Genomic DNA, 24,659 nt, shown 5'->3' with positions numbered 1-24,659 from the left:
TATCGGGTGAGGTAGCCAGTCCACTGGCACCTACCACATCCACATACCAGATTTCCTTATCAAAGAGTAGGGCAAACTGGTCCCGATCACCCCCACTGTTGTCTCTATAGGGCTGGCTTTGGACAGAGTCTATGTGGTGTAGTGTCTGTGCACAACTGCGCTGTAACGATATTGTGTCCAAGTTAGAGGGCTGAGTATTAGCTGAATCACATTGGGGCCTGGTGCAGCCTTGAATGAGATTAATTCAGCTCTGAGCCAGGCAGCACAAAAGGTAGTAGAAGCTCCTCCAGAACCAGAGGCATTGGTGTGTATATCCAAGGGACCAACACAGATTCTGGTGTCTGAATTGAAGTCGGCAATGAACGCCAGTGCAGAATCCAAAATTGGCTTGAGGGGCACAGACGATGCTGAAGACAGACACTGGTGATAGACTGAGTGGAGGCTCCTGCGTATCCTTATAGCCCAAAAGTGTGGAAGAGCGAGCCAGAGGTATGTGGAAGATGTGTAGCATGAACTTTGTAAAGGCTTTGATCTTCTATGGTGTCACTGCCAGACCCGATATTCAGAGTGCACAGCAATCGTGGTTGGAACAGGCTCCTCAGCAGAATGTGAAGAGAGCGATGACGACCCTGCTCATTCTCAAGAGATCAAGAGTGGTGGGACAGGACAGAGTCCCTACTTGGACTTCTGGTGTTTCTTTTTTTGATTTGCCTGAAGACTTCGACCGCAATGAAGATATGCCGTAGGAAAGGGAATGCACTCTTGACTTCAGCCAATAGCAGGACCTGCCTTAAGTCTTGTGGTGTTTTGCCAAGTAGATCTTTGCCTCACATACTCAAATTGCTTGCAGACTCATATGGGTGTAGTTGTCACAGGCCATGGAGTCTTTCACTGAGCCCAAACACCAGAGGCACACCTTGTGGGGCTGTGCCACTGACATTTTGGCGACAGGCTCTACAAGGATTAAATTCTGTTACCTCAGGATGTGACATGTCCCCTTCCACACTAGTAGAATTTTGAGAGAAAAATCTCTTCATGGCAGAGCTCCGGATTCATGGCTGAAGGTGCAGAAAGAAAGGAGCAGACATCAGCGCACATGGGTGGCATCTGCATATGGACAAGTAAAATTAGTTTCAATTTCATTTTTTCCTAACGCAGTAAATATGGCTAAGTACAGGTAGAAATTGTCAAAACTAAACAACATTAATTGCAATGCATCAGTATATTCATTAGCCAAAATTGTGAATGTGGTTTGGACTCTACTCCATTCAGGAGCCACCATAGCTAAGAAGGCTGCCACACCAGAGGAAGCATTCAGAAGAAACCATTCCATAAACTCCTTGCCTGTTGGTTGGTGTTTTGTGGACAAGGAAAAAGCTATGAATGATGTTCATGTAGGCTACTTTGTGAACAACAAGGCAGGGTATGGCCATTTTCTGACACTTAATCATCAATGGTGAAAGGAGCATAGACATGACTCTGGAACATGGTCATCAATGATGCAAACTAAATGTACTAGTCATTGTAGATGATGTTTACCTGTTTTTTAGTGGCAAAACAGTGTGTAACCTGAGTCGGAAAGTTGAATTCTGAGGAAGGAGGATGAATATACTCCAAGATATAGCTATTGGAGCCTTTGATTTTTTGGGGATTTTCAACAGAAAAATTGTTGGTGTATTCTTATAGTAGCATGAGGCGTAGCATCCACTTAGCGATTGAACATCAAAAGTGTTTATAGTGGGCAAAGGGGAACAATAGTAGTACACACTGGGCTTTGAAGGTGAAGATAGTGCAATCTCTGAATTATGAGGGCAATACATAAACAAGTCTTAAGTTGATATTCAGTACATGGTAATAACAATTGGCTGTAGAAAGCTATGGTGGCCTATGGTGGAGATCAAAGCAAATTCACTTTACAGCTTCTGGTTAGGCCATTTAACCGGTGACTGTGCTACTAAAGACAGTGGTGTTTTACAACACCTGCATTTCAAAGCTGGGTACTACTAATTCAAATATTATTGGGGACTCAAAGCAGGACGATGGGGAGCTATTCAAGAATGCAAATCTATTATATACACCCAATGATGGAGAAATGAATGACATTTTTCTTGTCTCTCGAAGTCCAAAGCCTCTTGAAGATATTCAAACAGTCCTATAACTAAGAAAGAATTTAAACATTAAGGCCATATCACCCTAGAAGGTGAAGTCTGTTGCCAGAATCTTAATGAGACTCTTGAGACTGATACAGAACTGAGCACACCTTGGATTTCATTATCCAGAAATGCGGTGTTCATGGATGGTAACCATTCTACTTGTTGATCTTTGTAGTGCTTGTGAGAGTTAGAAGAGGATCGCTGTTTGAAGAACTTGTATATTTGCTTTAAAATCTTCCCCGAACATTTTTGTTTTTAGATATTCCGATTGGGCCACATCAAAGCTGGAAGCAATGCAAAGCTGGAAGTAATGCAGCAGTGTTTAAGACTATAGATCAACTTACAATCAAACTGTGACAAATTATCAGCAATCTAGACCAGGTCTGATAATATTCACAATGCTTAGTGTAGAGGCACTAACACCCAACCCATGTCCCGCCACTGGAAGTCTTGTGAAACTGTCTTGCTCAAGTGGGTCATTAGGTACCATATGTTCCTGTTTGCCACACGAAAATAGCCACCCACCACCCCTCGCACCTAAGGATGATTCGGCAGTTTGAAAATAGTGAGGCAGCACTCAGTGGGTGTTATTTGCTGTGTCACTCCCCTCATTAGCACTACCCTTACGCTACCACATCAATCTTACCTTTAGACTATCTCTGGCATTCATAGCAATTAACAGTCTCTCCAAAGGAAATCCCTTTGGACCTTACATATGTTGCAGATGATTACAAAGAGCCATGTTGATTTCCACTGAACAAAGCAGGCTGCTTCTAGTTTTCCCAAACATTCAGCCATGTGAAGGACAGTTTCTCACATGATACGCACATTAGAAAATCAGGTAAAGCCAGCCCAGATCCAACCAACTAAATGTAGAAAAAAGTAAAAATATGCAGTATACATACAAATGTCCAGAAAGAACAAGCATGTGCTTGCTTGAAACGTTTTCTTTTAAAAAATGTGCTTCATTTCTAGATATCAACAACATTAGAAGTAAAATTTCAGGCAATAAATAAAAATAAAAAAATTCAACCAAAAAAAAAAAAAAAACAAGATTTCTCCATTCTTTTAATTTTATTTCAGTAGTTTTTTCTTTTTGTTTCTATTTTTATTGTTTTGTGCCAGACATGGCAAGGAGTGATTACAGTCAGTTGTCATTAAAACATTTGTTCGCAATACAGACCCCCACCGACTCCGAACTGACCCATTTTGTGTGCTTTCAGCTGGTTATTCTATTCACCACCACCAGGACTAGGTGGATTTGGGAGCTTAAGAAAAGGAAGGAGTCCAGGAGAGGAATGCTACAAGCCACAGCAAGGATGAGCTCTTTTTAATAAAAAAAAAAAAAAAGAAAAAAGGGCGGCCACAATAGATACAGTAATGAGGTTACACAATTAAATCCCATAGCATGACTGAAGGCTTTCACTGGATTTGACGTCATCACAATGGAAGGCATTAAAAAAGTGGAGTAAACCAACGTTGATACAGTCCAATCTAGTCCATTAGGCAAGATGGTGCAAGTAGTCATTAAATTAAAAAGTGCCCTACCCTTACCTAAATGGCTAGCAGACATGGAGAACAGCACAGCTGATGGATCATAGGAGCTTTCTCCATGTAGCTATAAAAATGTGTTGTCACATGGCACATTTTTAAACACTGGAAAGGGGTGCCACTATGGACCTCTCTCGCTTTCCTTTACAGGTACAAATTCTAGATTCAACTATCTCAACTATGCAGGAAATGGACCATCCTGCAAGGAATGCCGCCCCTAATTGACTTTGTCTTGAAATATATACAAGTTGTTTGTAGTAGCAACAGCAATGATGTTTTCCTTGGGATGCCAAGCCGTGTGCAGAATCTTCTTGTTGAAGTCTAAACTGTCAACGCTAATTTCGTCCTTCTTCCTTTTGCCACTTGCACAAACTTTACGTGGTTTCAAAACTGTACGTGGTTTGTTGTTTTCTCGAGATGCTTCCAGAGTAATGTCTCGTTTTGTATTTCGATCAAACATTCTAAAGAAGTTATTGTAGGATCCAGTCATGACAACACTAAAAAAAAAAAAAATTTTTTTTGTTAATTGTATGATGTATAAGGAAGGCAGCTGCTAAATATGAGAACTTGCACATTCTTTGCAAACTCAAACATTGTCAAAATGATTTGTAACGGTTTTACAATTTTTAGATTAACAGATGTTGCAATGGATGTATGTTTGCTCCTTGGTTTTCCCTTAAACTAATGAAGTGAGAATGCAATAAACAGTATATGCATGCATGAATATCTGGGCAGCTACAGGATTAGAGAGCATAACTCGGTTTTGCATGGCTACATTTTCCCCAGCTTAACTTTAACACTCTTGATTATGTGCAGCTATATAATTTTGTGGAAAGCAACACAGCCACAAAACAGTTTGTAACTTTCTTCAAATGTTATAATTATGTTGTTAAGTTACAATGATTACCAAAAAAAGGTTGCTTCCTTTTCCGTACAACCTTACTGGTAATAGTGGCTGTGCGGGTTTGATTCACTACATTGATAGGGCGATACAATTATGTCTGTTGGTGGTCAAATGCCATGTTGTCTTAGCTAGGAAATTATGAAAGGACATGAGTCATTCTCTACAGTGCAAACAAATGTTATTCTTTATTCACTTCTTTAGGCAGAGGATTCCACAATGTGTTGGCTAGCGAAGTTTTATGTAAATAAGGGTATTTTCTTTATGTGGTGGTCACCTTTATGGTGGACTCATACAATGAGGTTAATAACACTCTCACTGAGCTTTTGTTAACAGCAGAACATAAGCTCAAGGTTTATGGCCTTAAACCATGTGCTTAGGTATAGCAGTCCAATATACTTACTTTTCGTAACACTTTCTGGTGGTTATTCTAACGCAGACTCTTCACCTTTTTAATTCCCACCAGACAGACAGTATAGATAGTCATAATAGGAAATGAAGCTTATCCGCCCGATCCCATTTGAGCGACTGGGCCTCAATAATTGGTGTTGAGGCTATTTGTCTCTGATGTCATGAGTCCAGCCTTCTCTGGCTTTGCAAACAGGGCAAAGTACAGCCCTTGACTGTCACATGGATGACAATTAGCTAAGCTTGACAGGAAGGCATTGTGGGGACTGCTCGAGCTCAGAACTACACAACTACCAAGCAGCAGAATAACAACAGACTGTCCAAACCAGTGCTTTACTTTAAATAAAATAAAAAATGTACTCTATTACACACCAAAAGCAAAATACTACACAAGTAAAAAATAAGCAGGCACAATTTAGTGAACTGTGTATAAGGGTAACAGTCTCGATCCGCTATCCTCCACTTCTCTCTCGGTTTCCCTCCCCTTCCTCTAGCTAGGCGGTTCCCCCCCTACTGGTACGAATTTCTCTGGAAGGATGAATAAAGGCTCGGATGCACATTAACCCTCTATAGCATGCTCAATGCGCTCAGTTCATCACAGTTCAAAGTAATCCAAGTATACTCAACATAGTGCGTGACCACGGGGTATAAATACTTTCTCTAGGAAAATAACAGGTGCATTACTGTCTCAGAATCTTAGCTGAGAAAGTGGCGTAAATCTTGCACTCTTGGGGCTTTTTACCACAAGGAAGTCTTAAGGTCGGCTGTCAAAAACTATCTTTAGCGCACAGGTGGCATAGGTCCTGATACAAGACTGCTCTACCTTGGATGGGTCTTCCACCTTCCGGAAAGAAAATGTTACCTCCTGTTTAAGCATCTGTCTATAGCATTTAGGTCTGTCTGTTCCCATGCTCTGCATACTACTACCATCTACTGTTGGACTCTGACGTTTGCAACTTTTTTTCTTTGAAGAATTCTCCCGAGCCACAAGGTATAAGGCGACTCCCTCCTTATGCCTGCATTGCACATGAGCAGTGAATCAATTTCTAATTGTTTTTAGTCAGACAAAACAATTTGTAGAGGAATGTGGTGCACATGCGCACTGCTAAATAAGTAATAGAAGCAGAAAAAAGTAAGGTCAGCAGCCACATGCATCCGGGGAGGAAGGTTGGTGCATGTGAATTGACAGCACTACACAATACGAACAGATGCTTACAGGGCAAGTAACATTTTCCGTTTGTAGCATGTGTGCTGCTGAAGATACACATGCTCTGCACAGACCTAATGCAATTCCTTCATTTAAGCAGTGGCTATTGTATGGATGGAGCAGATGTCTGAAATAGGTTCCTTAGGACAGTCTGTCCAACTACAGCTTACTGTCTAAAAAGAATATTCGGTTCAGCAGTGTATGGTAACAATGTCTGTGGGGCCGACTAATTGGCTGCTTTACAAATATCAGCTAAGGAGAAATTTCCTAGGAAAGCCATGGAAGCAGCCCTTTTTTGTGTGATGTGTGTACTGGGAAGTACACACAGAATTCTTAGTTTTAAGGCAGCAGTTTGAATTCACCCGACTATCCAGCTAGCAATTCCTGCTTTTGAAATATGCTTACCTTTGGGGGTTATAAAAAGCCACAACCAGCTGATCCACCTTACAAAGGGACTTTGTCCTATAAATGCAGTACACAAGGGCCCTCTTTACATCTAAAGTGTGGATGGGCTCTCTCAGCCGCTGACTGTAGTTGTGAAGAGAATTGATAGTTCTATGTTGTGGTTGAAATGAAAGGGAGAGGTAACCTTGGGCAGAAACTTTGGATTAGTCCATAATAATAATCTATTGCTGGTGACAATGTAGGGTTGCTGCAATATGGGTGCTAGCAGCTTACTAATGTGCCTGATTGAGGTTATATCCATTAAGAATGCAGGGGGCAGGAATATATTGGCTCAAAAGGGGGACCAATGTGTCTGGTTTGGACTATGTTCAGGCACCACTAAGGGGCAAGTGGCACCACTGGGGGAATGACTGCTAAGGCTTTCATTGAAAGTCTGGACTATGGCTTTGATGGCAGCTAGTGGAGTACGCTAATCTTAAAAGTTATCGGTGAAGGAGGAAGCATATGATGTCCTGCACCACAGGGCTCAGTGAATCTATATGCTTTGGTATATTGTTTCAAACAAACCTTCACCATTTTGTGGCATATCAAGTTTGAGTAGTTGATCTGTGTGCTTCTTTGAGGATGTCCAGGCTCACCCGTGGGAGCTGTAGATAGCCCAACTCTAGGACTTCAGGTGCCAGATCTCTAGGATGAGCTGTTTGTGTCTTGATGCCTTATCAGTCCCTGTTTTTTGGTGAGAAGGCCATTCTGTTCAGGAGTTTCTCTTGGAGCTGGATGGACATTTGTGGAGTGGGGCCTGATGGACACTTGTGGAGTGGAGTACCAAGGCTGTCTGGCCCAAATGGGAGCCACAAAGATCAGTGTCAGGGACCTTTGCCTCATCTTCCTCACCAACAGCAGAAGTCAGTAAAGCATATGCAAACAACCCTGACCAATACACCCACAGTGCATGGCCCATGGACCAGGCAACATGTGATAAATTATGTGGCATTCAGCAAACTTAATACTATTACCTTGGTGCCAGAGGAATTGTAGCTATAGTTGTATTGACAGCGTAGAGAATGTCACATTGACAAAGCCTTTTTAAATTACTGCTGGTAACTGTGATCACTGAACCGAGATGATCGTTGCTAATCTTGTATATATTGGCCACCAACGTAATCTTGTCTGTTGTGGTCATTATTACAACACTAATATTAGAAGCTCAGGATGGTTTTCTTTGAATTTAAATAGTTCTTACTACGGAAGAGGCTGGAGACACCTGTCAAGGACTGTGGGAACCTACAGACCAAGTTTAGGCATTTTGTGTTCTCTAGGATGCCAAACAGGTCTATATGAGGAGTTCCCCTGCATTTGAAATAGCTGGTCAGTACTTGGGAATTGAGTGACCAAATCAGTGGACTCCTTGTGACCTGCTGAGTATGTCTGCCAGGTTGTTGTTCACTCCCAGAAGATACTCTGCTATCAAGAGGATGGGGTAACAAATGGCCCAAATCCAGACTGAGCTAAAAGGGAAAGGCGTAGAGAAAGGATGCCACCTTACTGCTGTAGGTAGTACATTGCTGTCATGTTGTTGGTTCAAACTAGTACTACCTTATCCTGTATCTGAGGAAGGAAGGATTTTAAGACTATTTGGATTGCTAGGAGTTTAAGATACGTGATGTGGTAGCCCTGCTGTTGTGGGGTGCAGTGTACTGCTGTGAGATTGAGATATTCCCCCTTCCTGGTTGTGATATGTCTGTGGAGATGGAGACCTGCGGTAAAGGGTCTTTGAAAGATCGTCCCTGCAACAGGTAACTGCTGTTCTGCCACTGCACAGAGCAATGAACACTGTGCCCTTTACCAACACTAGATTCTCTGCTTGGGGCCATGGTGCTGCAAGGCATTGTTGAAGCGGACACATGTGCAACCTGGCATGGGGCACTATGTGGATACATGAGGCCATCATGCCAAAGAGTCTCAATTGTCTGACTTGTAGATGACTGTCTGGAAAAAGAGGGCCAAGGTGTTGAAAAGCCATTCCTCTGTTAGCTGGGGAAGATTTTGCCTCTTACCGAACTGAGAGTTGACCCTAGAAAAGGTTGAATCTACAGCGCGACAAGATGCCATTTGGTGATGTTGATGGTAAAGCCTAAGCTGGGAAATAGATATACAACGGTTTGTTTATGGGTGAGTAAGTAGGTGTTGCTGAACCTCAAGTTTAAATGTTGAGATACAAAGTCATGCATGTCGATCAATGAGGATACTTGGGTTTACTCCTTTGTGTGCTGTGGTGTCTGCTGCATCTCTAAGGCACAATAATATAGTTGCATTCGAGATAATCCCGCCCTCTGTTACCAAGTTGTCTCCTCTTTTGCTGGACTCATGTGGCAAGTGTTGAAATGACTCTTGCGTTTTGTTCCAGTGGGCCCCATCATATCTTTCCAGTAGACCAACAAATTTGGCGATGCACAAGTGGAATGCTGTGTCCGTGGCCACCCTTTTACCCACTTCAACCAACTTTTTACTTTCCTTGTCGGTGGCAAGGCATCCCCTCACAGTTCGCACTCATGTGCAGAGCAGACAACTAAGGAGTCCGGTTCAACCTGTCCCCTGATGTATGGTGGGTCAGAAGCTGAGACATTGTACTTCCACTCTATCCTAGGTGTTACTAACCTGGCTTTGACAGGGATCTTAAAGGGCTCTGTAGCTGGTTTGAACATGTTTTAACATGGGAAAAACTAGACAATACACTTCTTATCGAGGGTTTCATATATGTTCTCCACTTTCTGAACTACATGGAGGCCCCCTTTATAATATTTGGCTGTCTGTTGTATTAACTCATGGTATATGGTTGTATGGTCTGAGGGGAGAATTTGCAGGGATATAGATCAGGCTAGGGGTACCCAGGATGGCCTGCAAAATGATCATCAAGAGGTCTCCCCATTCATGTTCCCGCAGTTGTGTCATATGGCTTATCCTCACAGTAGGGACTATGTGATGCTGCCAAGGATTGTGAACCCCTGAGGGACAAATGCCATTGGTAGTGTGCCTGCAGGTAAAGCACAGGAAGCGGTGAAGGAGGAGGAAAAGGAGGTGGAGAAGGTGAGAGAGGTGCCCTTGCACCTCTTTTTATGCTGGAGAAGCAGATCTGGTGCTGAAACCAAGTCCTCATTAAAGGCCAATTTACACTTAGGTGGTACAGTGTCGACCACACCTTGGGTGGTGGCCTGGGGGTAATCTTTCCTATCTAAGGATGGATGTACAGAGGATTGGCTGATCGAGTCCTCAGGGCTTTCAAAGCTGGTGGTCTCCAAATTCGAAAGGTGAAAGATCTTGGCGACAAGGTAGGTACTGGATCTCAGTCTTTTGGCACCTGAAGGTGGTGTCAGCTCTGAGAGGGCTGCCGGTGCTGGCGGCACCTTGGGGCCTGTTGCTGTTTGACATCAGTATGGGCTTCGGCACCAAGGAGGCTATGATCTTACACTTGACAACTGGCCGGGAATGTTGAGAGCCTGTGGATGCAGGGGGGCTGGATCTGTGGGATTCTCATGAGTTAAATCTGAACAGTGTGGTACCCTGAAAGGCTAGCTCAACTTTGAGGGGCTTGAGGCTCAAATCCGCCAGGGTGGTGCATTAGCGTAAGAGAATTTAGTGAGCTTGTTACGAGGGTTGGCCCTACTCACTATCATGGCATTGTCTGCGAGTGTGGTCCTGTTGCTTCAACATTGAGGTGGTACTGTTCCTTCTCTTTATCTGAACTGGGAAGAGAAAACTGCCTCCAGCAACGGTTGGTGGGCCGGTCTGTTTGGAGGGTCAGCTGTGTCAGGGGTTTCTTTCCCCAAAGATGTCTGAAATGAACTCTGTGGAGTGTGAACGTCTTATGATATGCCCAGCACATGTCCCTTATGTGACAATCTTTTTGGACAAACGCAAGCTAGGCCTCACACTTGGTGTCGTGTTGAGTCAATAAACACAAATTACACACCTGGTGGTGGCCAGACTAGAGGTATTTTGCATTAACAGCAGGGTCAGTGTTGAAACTGGGTTTGTTCCATCACCAGTCGTGCATTCTTGAAGGAGAAAATGTTGAGTGGAGGCCTCTGGGCCCACAGTCCAGCAATGAAAAGTCTGTCAATCTTCAGTGTTGTGGAGGGCTCTGTAGCGCCTCACAGTAGTATGTTGGTTTTTTGCTCTGATTGGTGTCAAAATAATACCAGGGACGGTGGAAGAAAGGTTCAAAGAGCGCCTCGATCCTGGTGCTCGTCACATCTGAACCAGATTGTGGGGAAAACAAAATCTACAATGGATTGGTGCCAATTTACAATGCAGGCACAAGGAGTCACCATACACCTCATGAGTCAAGAGAGTCCTTTGAAGTAAAACAAGCTGCAGACATCTGAGTATTACTAGATTGGCAGGAGTATGCAGAGCACGTTTATCTAAAGTAACATATACTACAAACATAATATTTCTCCTGGGCGAACACTCTTAAAAGCAAAGGGTATACTTGAGTAAGAGAGGATGCCAGAGAGTAGTGCAGAGCAAACATCTAGGCAAATATTAAAAAAAAATAAAAATACCAACTAGGCACTTATTTTGAAGAGAATCGAGCCGCACCCTATAGGACTTCCTTGCTCACAACAAGCGGTAAAAATGTTAACTATGGTGGCCAAAGGGATAGTGGAGCTCCGAGCACTTGCCCCTCAGAGGCTAAGGTTTATGCTTGCCCCTCAGAGGCTAAGGTTTATGCAGATTACAATGAAAAGAGTATGCTACTAAAGAAATAATTGTATGATCTTTATTTTATATTATTTAGGTCTACTGCTACTTAAATGTCAATGGGTAAAAATCCAAGCACATGCTAAAATATTAAAGACCCAATAAAGCATTTTGCTTTGTGGTCATCAGTAGGATAATGCCTTGCAGTTCCAGAAGGCTAGCTGAATTTCAACATCTACCTTGGCTCTATGGAATTATCCAGCTCAAATTTCTCCCCTTACTTTTTTTGTTTTGTTTTTAAGGTCTCTAGTGCAATATTTGGACACAGTTATCAGAGGCCAGTGGAAGACCAAGATGGCACTTGGTGTTTAAATTAATGAGACCCTAACTTGATGCTTTGCACTAAATAGATAAGCTATTTTGTGTTAAAAAAATAAATGAAAAATAAGCCAGAAATGAAAGTTGATCATTACTATGACAAGTGTCTACCAGAGATCCAGTGTCGGGCTGTGATCTCTGACCAGACAGTTCCCATTACATCCCTAACTTTTATGTAGAAATTTAAAACAATCTTAAAGGTGATCAAAGTCAATGTTCCAGGGCTCTATGGCGGATGTTAAAAAGGACAAGTTACTTACCTTCGGTAACGTCCTATTTAGTAGAGACAATATCTAAAAGCAGATTCCTTAGCTTAGAATTTCCCCCCAGGCATCAGTCTGGATCTGAAATTTTTTCTCGGGCAGTACCCTTGGGTGCTGTTAAGTGGCGTCCATCGGCTCCACATCTGTCGTCCGCGCTGGATATGAGGTGGCAGGTCCTATATAGGCGTCCCCCGCTGATGTCAGTTTCTTTTCAGGACTTTCCACGCCAAAAGCACACAGCCATGAAGAACACTGACCTCTGGTGCGTCAAAACTAGGACCGTGAAAGGGGAGTCCCTGTCCCTAGAAATCAGCTTTCAGAGCAGGGAGGAGGAGTGGGTTGGTAAGGAATCTGCAATTAGATATTGTTTCTATCAGATAAGGCATTACCGAAGGTAAGTAACTTGTCAATCTGATAGAGAAATCGAGTTGAAGATTCCTTACCGTAGAATAAATACCCAAGCAGTACCAGGAGAGTCTGCAAACAAAGATCACACCAGAAAGTCCTGCAGGACCACACAGGCAAAGTGCCCTTCCCTGCGGACCTGACTGTCAAGGCATTAGTGCTTAGTAAACATGCACAGAGATGCCCAAATTGCCACGTCAGATATCCAGGACCGTGATTTAGCTCTGGTAGAATGAGCACCCAAGCCCTCGGGGTGGAAATGGGTGGGATTGGGGTGGAAATGGGTGGGATTGGGGGGGAAATGGGTGGGGTGGGATTGGGGGGGAAATGGGTGGGGTGGGATTGGGGGGGGGAAATGGGTGGGGTGGGATTGGGGGGGGGAAATGGGTGGGGTGGGATTGGGGGGGGGAAATGGGTGGGGATGGGGGGGGGAAATGGGTGGGATGGGGGGGAAATGGGTGGGATGGGGGGGGAATGGGTGGGATGGGGGGGGGAAATGGGTGGGATGCGGGGGGGGGGGGGGAATGGGTGGGATTGGGGGGGAGGTTACTTCTTAGCCAATGCGTAGCACATTTTAATGCAGAATATGACCCACCTGGAGATGATTCTCTACTGTACTGCTTGACCTTTATTTGCACCCACATAACCAACAAAGAGTTGATCATCCACCAGGAAATCTTTGGTACAATCAAGGTAGAACGCAAACGCTCCTTTTGGGTCCAGGCGGTATTCTCCTCTTCCTTTGAATGATCTAGGGTTGCGTAAAAAGGAGGGAAGGTGATGGATTGGCCCACATGAAGGGCATAACCACTTTAAAGAAAGGAGGCTCATGTGCGAAGCACCACTCAGTCAGGATAGATGGAAAAGTAGGGCGGCTTAGATGACAATGCCTGAAGCTCACTCAACCTGCGGGCAGATGTGATGGAAGGCTGTTTTCAAAGTGAGGATCCTGAATTGACAAATGTGGAGAGGTTCAAAAGGAGCGCACATCAGAAAACTTCAAAACCAAATTCAAGTCCCAATGGGGTATAATGTATGGGACGAAGAAAACCTTTGAGTAAGGCCTTTAAGGAATCTATTTTCAGTAGGAGATTTAAACAAACAAGGCTGATCAGGCAGTGAAGGCACACCGGCGGGGACAGGCCACCTAAATATGAGGTGCATAGACTCAAAGCTCCTGAAGTTGGGCAGGTATTGCACCGGCTGCCGGAAACTCTGGGAGGCGTGGAGCCAGTCTTGGTGCAGGCTCAACTACAGAGCCAGGCCTCAAATGATGATGCTTCCTCGTCTTGTCTGAAGACCACGACGGATGGGAAAAGGCGAAGACCGTTTCGACTTCTTGATCTGTTTCTTCTTGTGGAACACCCAGACAACTTCAAATACGAGAAAGATCTCGGGCTCCGCGACATCCCAAGACCTTCTCCTTGACTGGGATCGAGACTGCTGAAGCACCACACGTCGAGTGGCAAGGAGCTTGAGGGACACCTCCCTCAAGGCCTTGGGGTGTACGTTACGGAAATCAGCGCATATCTACGTGTAGTGGTCACGCTCCAGGCACCAGAAGCAAACAAAATGCAGATCAGTCACAGACTTCTGACGGTGACAGGCCCCGCACATTGCTTGAAGCTGGCCTTCCTAGTGGACACATCCCTGCTACACCAGGAGAGGATTTCTCAAAAAGAACTTCAATAAAAGTTGAAATAAGCTCAGTCAAAAATTGCTCTCTCTAGATCTGCGCTGACTGGCACGGAATGAAAATAATTGATGTCTGTACACTGGGGTGGCCCTATATAGGCACTGCGCACGTCACTTCCGGTGCAGACAACGTCACCTAGTGGCAAGCAAGGATACTGCTCACAAAAAAATTCCATATCCAGTCTGATCTCTGGGGACAATTCTAAGGTAAAGAATCTGCAGCTAGAAGTCTATCAGATAAAAATGTTTCTTGCCTCTAAGTACAGTTCTCAAGCACTGATATCTTTCATAGATTAGCTTACCTGAATCATTCCCAGTCGAACTGTGGGCCCTACAGTAACTTTTAAATAGCAGTGAGTGTATAATTTTCCTGACAGGCCTTAAATCAGTGTTCATGGGAAAGAGAAAGGGCTCAACGTACCAGAAAAAAGGAAAACATGCCTGTTCAGCTGCAATATATACGGCCCCAAAAAGTAGCACTGGCTAAATTGTGAGATGGGTCTTCCATGACACCACGAAAAACGTCTGCCAAGAGTACCGTGCATACAGTGATGCTGAAGCAACCATGTTACTTGCAGAATGCATTGTAGTGGGTTTTTATAATTGATCACCCTGATTTCGTATGGTAGAAGTTGAGTCATTACAACCCACTGGAGTTTCTTCATTTGGATAAAGGGTAGCCCTTTCGAAGTTTGTAGGAATGTAGCTTATAGTTCATCAGAATTTCGGTAAGTCTTTTTTTCTAAGTACATTTTCAAACATCTGTGCACATCAAGAGAATGCAAGTCTCTCTGCTGTATCTGATGGGTGCTGGGAAAAAAAAAACCTTTGGCATGACTGATTGCTTCATTAAGATAAACGTCAGTGGGCTCGTATGTAATGAAATGTGGAGTTTTGCTCATTGCAACTGTCTCTGCTGAACTGTAGAAACCACTTTCCTTTCACAAAACAAAATGCCTGAATTTCATCACTCACCTGCCTGGCAGATAGTATGGTGGATTGCAAAGTCGCCTTGCATGAGAGGTATTCGAGACTTGCTCTATGTATGAATGGGATCCTCATTAATTGCTGCACCATTGGGCTATACTCCTATTTTGCCAGAAGGAAGTTCCTAAAGAGACTATTACAAATTATTTAATGACTATCTTGCCCTTAAGTGTAGGCGCCATCGAGATGATCAATGGAATATTACTAGAACAGCAAGATACACTAACAGATGATTGCTTGAGTCCTGATTGTGCAAATTCTCACAATCTGGATAATATCAGTTTAGCATGGACGTAGAAAGGAAGAAGGCCGTTACATGAGCACCACTCCCATTTTACCTTCTATGTGTTAATAGATTATGCTCCTGCCTATGCCAGAAAGTCTCTGCAGTATAAAGGAATATCTAATTGAGAAAACTCACATTCATGGGCTAAGCCAGTAGCTAGAGAGATTCCGGGCTGCAATGTTAGTATTGGTCCTGGCAAATGGAGAGAAAGGAATATGTAACTTATACTGTAAGCATCTATTCGTAGTGTTGTAGATTCATATGCTCTGCTAATCCTGCCATCAAGTGTTGGCCTCGGACGTTGCAGCTTGTTTCCCCATGTAGTCTGTATTGCACATGGACATCAGTTTCTTTGTTAGATTGTTTTTGGCTTATGGGTGATTGTAGGTAGGAGCAATATAGTGACAGAAAAGATCAGCATGAGGGTAAAGAAACAATAAGGTAAACTGTGCTAGTAAAGAGGTAAATAGGTCAACCAGTAGCTTCGGGGAGGAGGGTGGGTGCATATGAATCTGTGGCACTACACACCACAAATAGATGCTTACAGGGTAAGTAACATATTCCCTTTGTAGCATGTGTTGGCCGAAGATACATATGCTTAGCATAGAAGGTAAAGCAGTGCTCCCAAAAAGCAGAGGTTAGATAGTGGTTGACAGATGTTTGAAAAAGTGTTTGTAATACAGCTTGATTACCTAAAACATCAACACAAGTGTATTGTGAATGTATGTAGGTTATTCAATGTAACTGCTCTACAAATATCCACTAGCAGGATGTCTCCTAAAAAAAAAAAAAAAAAAAGCCTTTGAGGCTCCTTTTTTTTTTTTTTTATACGAGTGGAATGAGCTCTTGGAGTTGGCAGGCAGAGCTCGCTTTGCTGTAACATGTTTGAATACATCTTACTTTCCATCGTGCTATTCCAGTTTTGGATACAGGGGAACCTTTTTTGAGGGTTTCAAAATGCAACAAGTAGTTGTGTTTTGCACAAGGGTTTAGTTCCTTCGATGTAATACATTAACATCAGGTGTGTGCAGAGCACCTTCTGCTACTGAAACTGGTTTAGGAAAGAAAAATGGTTGCCCTCTTGTTTGACTGGTGTGGAAAGCAGAAACTACTTTAGGAAGGAACTTTGTATAGTACGAAGTACCAATTTATTTGGATAGATTTGAAAGAAAAAGTCTTCCAAAGTGAACGCCTGAAGTTCACTTATTCGCCTGAGAAATGTGATAGCTACCTAGAAAGCTACTTTCCATGTAAGTAAGTGTAAAGCACAGGAATTTAGTGGTTCATAGGGGGACCCCCATAAGTCTAGTGAGAATATTGAGATTCCTAACTGGTACTGGGGAATTTTAGGGTGGGGGGGGGGGGGGGGGGGGGGGGGGAATTTGAGAGGGTGAGTGAGTGTTGTGTTGATTTCCCATTGATGTACTTTTTGATACATTCTGCTAAGCATATCTGTGAAGACATAGTTCACTCCCGGAAGGTATTCTGCTAGGAGGTGGATTTTTTGATGTATCGCCCAAAGCCATTTGCTCTGCTACGCGTGATTCCTGTATGGAGTGTGTGTCGCCCGATGCCGCCCCCCTCCCCCCCCTCCCCGTTTTTCTTTATAATGCATTGTGGTCATATTGTCGGTACAGATTACAACCTTGTTGTGAAGATGTTGCTGAAAAGTTGAATGGCAGGAACTATAGATGGTTGATGTGAAAGTGTTTGAGTTGGCAACCAGAGGCCACTTACTGTGAGGCCCTGCATATATGCCCCTCAACCCTGTAGGGATGCATCTGTTGTAATAGTAATTTGCGGAATTGGGGCTTTGAAGGGCTGACCCTACAACACATTGTTGCTTTTCCACCACTGCAACGAGCAATGTGTTGCTGGCTCTACCAACACTAGATCCTGTAGATGCCCCTCAACTGGAGACCATTGTGACTGAAAGGCTTGTTGAACTCGGTGCGTATGGAGGCACTATGGAGATTACGGATGCCATCATCCTGAGAAAACGCTTGTCGGATTTTACGGACGATGTGGTTGAAAAAGAGGTAATGCTGACAAACTTTTGCACTCTTTTTGGACTGCGATAGGTCTTGGCTGTGAGTTTAATGTTTCACCCAAGAACGGTTGCACTTGCAAGGGTTGCAGGTGAGATTTTGTGTGAAGCCTAATTTGTGTAAAAGGTATATTACCTTGAAAGTCTTGTAAGCACTGCTGACTGGAGGTACTTTTGATTAAGGAATCATCTAGATATAAGAACTCATGTGTACCCCAACTTCTGAAATGAGCCGCTACCACTGTGAGATATTTTGTGAATACTCTTGTTACAGTAGTTACTCCGAATGGCAACACTTTGAACTGAAGTGCTGTTCATTTACTTGAAAACGGAGATAGCAGTGATGTCCTGGGTGTATTGGGATGTGAAAGTAGGTGTCTGAAGTCTATGGCAGTCATGAAATCTCCTTGCTGAATGAATGGTATTATTTTCTGGAGGGTCACTATATGAAAATGTTCTGATAGGATTAATTTGTTAAGTAGCCTGAGCTCTAGAATGGGCCTTAAAGTCCATCCTTCTTTGAAATGAGGAAGTACAGGAAGTACACCCCGTGTCCCTGGTGGTGTTCTGAGTCGAGTTTTATTGCCCCTTTTTGCAGCATAGCTTGAACTTCTTCTTGGAGGAGTGTAAGAAGCTCTGGTGGAATTTAGTGTTCGTGGTGTTATTGTGGGTGGGGTAATTAAGTTCCAGACCCATTGAAATAGCACTGTGGACCACCTAGGAATCACAGGGAACCTGAACATTGATGTAGGAAGGACCAGAGGGACGGGGCTTGTTTTTTTTTGTCCATCCTTGGGTTTATTACTCTGGACTTGTTTGGCTGTTTAAAAATATTCCCCCTGTGTGCTTAAGCATCCCTTTTAGCATAGCAAAATTGTACTGTCCTATGAGACCTACTTAGTATTCCCACCAAGAAATCATCCTCATTGTGTAAAGTGTAGAGATCTACCTTATGGTATTGTGCAGCCCTACTGAGGTCCTCCTGGTAGGTTGTTGTATCAACTTGCGGTGAGGGTTCAGAGGGGTATAGATCAGGATCAGTGTCGTCACAGGGTCTATGTCATATTGATCCCATGGTCATGGACAGTAGCTTGGTCTCCCTTTGGGTCTTTGAAGTATGGAGGGTCGTGGGGTTGAGCATCCTCCCCGGTCTCAGTGTCACCCATTGATGATGGTGTGGGTGGTGTGAATGGTTGTTCTGAAGGGAAGTATTCAGGTAATTGCGTACTTACTGGCGGTATAGTAGTTGGCAATACAAGAAGGATAGGTGAAGGAGTAGAAGGTATAGGTGTTGAAGCAGGTAGAGGAGGTGGAGTTGTAGGAAAAAGGATAGAGCTAGTGCCTGTATTTATGCTCTCTCTTTGGAGCCTTGGGTAGATCTAGCCCTATGATTTCTTCCCCGAACATTTTCCTTCTTTTAGGAAGTGTGTCTGTTGGCGAGAGTAGTTTTGCCACTACCCTGCCAGTGTCTAAGTCTTTTACTTATCATCAAGTCTCTCTTGGAGTTACTCAAAAATAGGCTCCACAGGCCACTGTTTGGGCTTCAAATGCATTTTTAGCAGACAAAATCTGCAATGCTGATTTCTGCTGCTAAACACGTTTCAGCGCCGAGGGTGTTTTTGGTTCGGAAGATGATATTTTCAGTTCCAAAACCCTGTGGTGCTTTCCCAGCGCCAAAGCTGGCTTTTTTAACACCATTACCGAGACAACTTTAGATGCCTTTGACTGATGCCTGTCAAAGGTTTTTTAGTCTGCTCCTTTGCCTGCTTCCGGATATCACCATAGACCGAAGACAGTGGGGTTCTATAAGCCACATCAGGTGGTTTAGTTGTGGTGTGTAGACTTTCGCAGGCATACTTTCTCATCCTTGTGATGTCGACAGATATGGGTCTTAGTTAGAGCCATTACTGCTGCTGGCAAGCATTATGGGAATGTCGGCGTCATTGAGTTCTTCCTCAGGCTCTATTGACTGCGCCCGAAGAGATCAGGCATATTGTCGAATTGGTGCGTCTTCATGGTGGAGTGGGCCCATGGCCGTTCCGTCTACTGCAGAAGCATCTTCTTTTTGGATCAAAAGGCTAGGCACACGACAACTCGTCATGTTTAGGGGATACGCAGAGATTGCAGATGGAGTGCTGACCCTGCCTGGAATACTTAGCATGGCACTTGGGACAGAAACCGAAAGGTGTCTTCTCCAACCCTCTGAGCTTGTGGAGTGGAAGAAAGCGGGGACAGAAAAAAAAAGGAAACCTAAGTTGAACTGGGCCCAGGCGAGTGGATCAGAATCCTTGAAGAAACCTGGTAGGTATTCCTTGTGGTCAAGTTTTCGGTCAAAGGGTGATGAACCAAGGCACTGGGTAAAGCCTCACGGCAGGGATTGACACTTCGGTCTCAGTGCATGGATGACCATGGGCAATAGACTAAAGAAAGTCGCAATACTTTGTGACTGGAAAGAATTCTACAAATAAAAACAAATGTCCAAGCCCAACACTAGATGGCAGGAGTATGCTAAGCATATGTATCTACGACCAACACATACTACGAATACATATCTATAGGGAGAAAGAATGAAGTGTCTAGCACCTGAAGCAGCTCCATGAACCAGTTGTGTCTGGGTCACCTTTGGTGCAATCACAATCAGCCAACATGGGTTCCAGTTTCACAATTCTTTTTGGGATTAGGGGAATAGAAGAAAAGATTATGCATTTTTCCCTAGCCTTGTGATGTATTCCCCAACAAGCGGGCTCGAGAATGCCTACTTGAGCACTAAAGGAATTTAGACCTGTTTGCAACAGTTTCAAATAATCTCAGCTTTCCTCCACAATTTATGCATTACATCATTGTAAAACTCCCCTTCATGGCAACCCAGCATTCTGCAACTGGATGTCCGCTTGACTGTGTTCCTAGAAGACCACATATACGGGACAGAAAAAATTCCAGACCTCGCTTCATGCCCTCAACTCCAGTATGTTGATATGTAGGGCTACGTCTCGTCTGGACCACAGCCCTTTTGTAATTAGCTCTGGGGGGTGTACACTCACCGACCATGGAAGAATCCATGTTACAAAGATGGCTTTAGGTTGACTGAATGAGAGGCCTTCTTGTGTTGTTCTGATGCCCACAAAGACCGTGCCCCTTTCCGTATTGGTGTGAATCAGACTCAGAGAATGAGCCCAAGACTTGTGCCCACTGTTTGGCCAATTTCTCTTTTACTGGCTGCATTTTCAGACGACAAAAGGGAATGAGGGGACTGCACAATTACATTTTCAGAATTCTTTTTCAACACGTGTAGAGTAAATGGTGTCAGTCTCTGAATTTGTACTGTTAATGGAGACAGACTGGCTATCATCCCCTGCAAAGGATATTCTTCCAGTCTAAGGTAGTCAGGATTGCACCCTGAAATTCAACAGTGCACAGAGGCAGTAGCATTCCTTGTTGTGGGCTACACCCGGCATCAATAGTCAAAGGAAAGCTTTAGTTGAGTTGAATGGCCCTTCAACTGTTCTATTAGTGAGTTGATGGTGTATTGGAATTCCAGATGGCCTAGATGTTGTAGGACTGCAGCCACTGGTGCCATAAATTCAGTGAAGATTCTCAGCACTGACATAAGGCAAAAGAGAAGAACTCTAAACTAGTAATGGTGACCAGCTATCTCACAAGAATTAGCTAGACTTCAGAAGAACGGGGAATAGAAACGGGTACTTGAATATGAAAAGATGATTGCACCTTCCATATAGAGCTGAAGTGCATCAGGAGGAACTGCTATTGCAAGAAGTCACTGAACCCACAAAGAGATAGGAGAGGTCTCCATCTCACCACACTTACTCTTCACCAGAAAGAAATGAACCCGGAAACTGCGTTCCTTCAAGTCTCCGGAACTGGCGGGCCCTGATGAACAGGAATGGTGGTAATTGGTGCCAAGGAGTAAGTGGCAGCACCCAGTGTGTTGGGATTTGATTTTAGCCCAAAGGCTGAAAATGTAAAGAATGCTGTAATTTCCTTCAAGTCTCACAATTGTATACCAATGCAACAAGTTATGTTTATTGGTGCTAACAAGCCACAATTCCAAAATGTACACATTCAATATTTAACAATGGATTTTGATAAGTCACTTAAAATTAAATGTAAAATTACCTATCTAATCCGTTCCAACAGCACTCAAACTTGTCAAAGATGCAGTCATTCTCATAAAGTGAGCAAAGTTTACTTCTGAGGTATTCATGCACCTGAAATAAAAGGTGTTTAATTTTAGACAAATTTGCAATTTCATATACAATTTGATAAATTCTAAAACTACACAGATTAATTTAATAATTACTTTCAATACACCTCTACTAACAATACTCACCGACTTTTTCTCTCCCAATGCTATATTATCTACAGACCAATCTGAATTTGGTTATTGAGAAACCAGATAGATCATTCCCATTAGATAAAAGCTGTGTTCTTGCACACTCAATAAGCCAATTATCTAAGACATGTTCAATGGTACCACCATAGGTTCTCCCAACTCAGAGGACATAACTTTAAGACAAGTGAATAAACAGACTGTAACTGACTGTGAAAGAATGGAGTTTGTTAAATATGGGCACATGACATTTTTTAATTTCAGTAACAATCTTTCTGATGGATACTTTACCTGCGGGTTCCTCACCTTCTGAATATCCCCCGGGAACAGACTGGATCCAAAAACTATGTAAGAGCTCTGCCAAACCAGTAGATAACGCTGGATCCATCTCAGCAATGGAAGTGCAGGTGTACTGTCTGAGTCATAGAGCGCTATCCCAGAACCCCGTTTTTTTTTTTTTTTTTTAATCTGTTTTATTATTTTCAGCGCAAAACATAAGTTTACAAATACAAAAATTGGGTCCATTCAAAACACACTTCAGAAATTAGCAGGACAGCAGTTCACAGGTTTACTAATCAATATATGTCTACATCAGACAGTATAGTCAGTATTTGACGACATGGAGTATTGTCATAACACGCAGCACAGCTAAGTGCCATGGGCGCACCAAGTCTATTCCATCTACCCCAAAACACACTAACCACCGCATCACATCACAAACATGTATTCCGCTGTAACTAATCTATCCTCTGTCGTGCTCGCATTCAGCTGGTGATGTCAGCTAGCCTGCTTTAGCCCCCTCATGGTGTGCGCAATAATATAGTCTCCTCCCCTCTTATTGTGATGGTCCTCTCTTATCTCTGGTACGCTTAACCAATGCAAACCCCTCGAGTATTACCCTCGTGTTATGACGAATCACGGTGGGCGCTCATCGCTTTTCGCTTCCAGTTTAGTCACCAGTGTCTCCCATACATCATAACCCGTGTGTGCCTGCCCCTGTTCCGCAAAGCCCGCAGCACACGTCTCAACACGCGCCCATGGCAATGTCAGAGCGCGCCAGCTAGGTATCTCCGGTGCTCTAGGTGCCTTCCAGTTCATGGCAATCAACCGTTTGTACATGATGAACGCCAGGTCAGAAAACTTATGAATGTATTTGGGTTTCCTGATTCTAACACGTACCCCCAACAGACAGGGCTCTGGCGCCGACAAGAACACGTGACCTGTAATGTCGGACACTTCTGCTACTACATCAAACCAGGTCCTCTGTAAGGACTACAGTCCCAGATCATATGATAGAAGTGCGCGGCATGATGAGCACAGCGGGGGCACACTGGCTTAGACGCGGGGTATATGCGCTGAATCCAAGATGGAGACAAATACGTCTGGTGTATAAAATTAAATTGAGTATAGCGGAACCTGGGGTTCCTTGACACACTCTACTCGCTGAAGGGCTACAGACCACTCCTCAGTGGACAAGGGATTGGGGAGCACAGAGTTCCATCAGCATCCCACCACCCCCACACCATTCGCGGTTACTATGGTCAGAGCTTTGATTAAATTAGTGATTACTTTCTTCTGGGCACCCTATGAGAGCAATAAGTGTAGAGCAGGAGAAGTCTTGGGTTCCTGATTCCCCTGGTTCCATGTTTTTTTGATCAGGTGGCATATAGCATAATACGTCATGAATTGTCCTCAACTCACCGCGGCCAGATCCTTAATGGTTTTAAATGACATCAGTGTGCCCTCGTCAAAGCAATCCCCCACGGTCATAATTCCTGCCTCCACCCATGGTGTTATGTAGTGGTGTTTGAGTAGCTGTGTGCTTCCAGGTATTTGGCCCAATGGTATGAGAGGAGAGATTAAGGAGAGCAGGATTTGCCCCTCTGTATATATCTCTGCCAGCAAACACGTGCTGACAGTAAATAACTGTCATATACATGTTGCACTGTATGATCAGTAAGCCACGTGAAGATAGGAACACCCCGCAGTTGCGCACGCACCCATGTCGTCTCGGGCGATTCAGGTCTGTTCAGCCAATATAATGGCCACTGCAGCTGCGCTGCCGCATAATACTGTTCAAAGTTCGGTGCTCCCAGCCCACCCTTACCTAATGGGCGATGTAGGGTGCTGAGAGCGGCTCGGGGCCTATCGCGGCCACAGATTAGCCCCAGCAGCAGTCTGTTAAGGTCACAAAAGAAACTCTTATGGACAACTAGAGGTAGCGCAGCAAAATAGTAAAGGAGCCTTGGCAATATCAACAAGTTTGCCACTGCCACCCTCTCCACGTGAGAGAGATAGAGAGGAAGTGAGCACCAGAACTGAAGTGATCCCTTCATGGAGCAAAGCGCGCGTCCCAGGTTGCCGTCCCTCATGTTGTCAGTCTTGTGTTATATTTGCACTCCCAGACATTTAAGTGTTCAAGCACCACTTCAGCCGGCTTGGGGGAAGCGCCTCCCTCAACTCCGCAGGCAACTCCACCATAGGAAACAAACAGGATTTGGACCAGTTAACCTGCAGGCCCAAAATTGTGCCATACAGATCCAACAAGGACATCACGTCAGGGAGGGTGGACCTACCCCTCTCTAAGTAAATCAGTGCGCTGTCAGCATATAGCGATATAATGTGATATGTTCCCATGAGGTATATCCCCCATTGTGCGGCCTTAGCTCTAAACCTTGCGGCCAATCGTTCCATCGCGAGAGCAAACAACAATGGTGACAATGGACATCCCTGTCTCGTTCCTCTGCCTATGGTGAAGCTCTCTGATATTACTCTGCTCGTCTTTACCCTAGCGGAGGGGTCAGCCTACAGAGTCTGCACCCAACGCACTAAGCCCGGTCCGAACCCCATGCAGCGCAGCGTGGCTAACAGGTAAGCCCTGCCCAGGGTGTTGAATGCTTTTTCTATGTCCAGGGACACGG

The 24,659-nt window shown here is 44.1% G+C and overlaps 1 protein-coding gene across 1 annotated transcript in view; it reads right to left on the bottom strand.

The window, feature by feature from the left end:
• Positions 1-3,208: 3,208 nt before the first annotated feature.
• Positions 3,209-24,659, bottom strand: part of PPP2R2A (protein phosphatase 2 regulatory subunit Balpha) — a 422,643-nt gene continuing 401,192 nt past the window's right edge. The window contains exons 9-10 of the mRNA XM_069214156.1: positions 21,525-21,616; positions 3,209-4,201 (exon numbers count right to left, since the gene is read on the bottom strand). Of these exons, the coding sequence (XP_069070257.1) occupies positions 3,922-4,201; positions 21,525-21,616 (372 nt within the window). The 3' untranslated portion in view covers positions 3,209-3,921. The remainder of the gene's footprint in view (positions 4,202-21,524; positions 21,617-24,659) is intronic.

Source organism: Pleurodeles waltl, chromosome 11 (assembly GCF_031143425.1).
Source record: "Pleurodeles waltl isolate 20211129_DDA chromosome 11, aPleWal1.hap1.20221129, whole genome shotgun sequence".
NCBI lineage: Eukaryota > Metazoa > Chordata > Amphibia > Caudata > Salamandridae > Pleurodeles > Pleurodeles waltl.
Note: the sequence above shows the minus strand (reverse complement) of the source record. Positions and strands in the feature narration are given on the sequence as shown.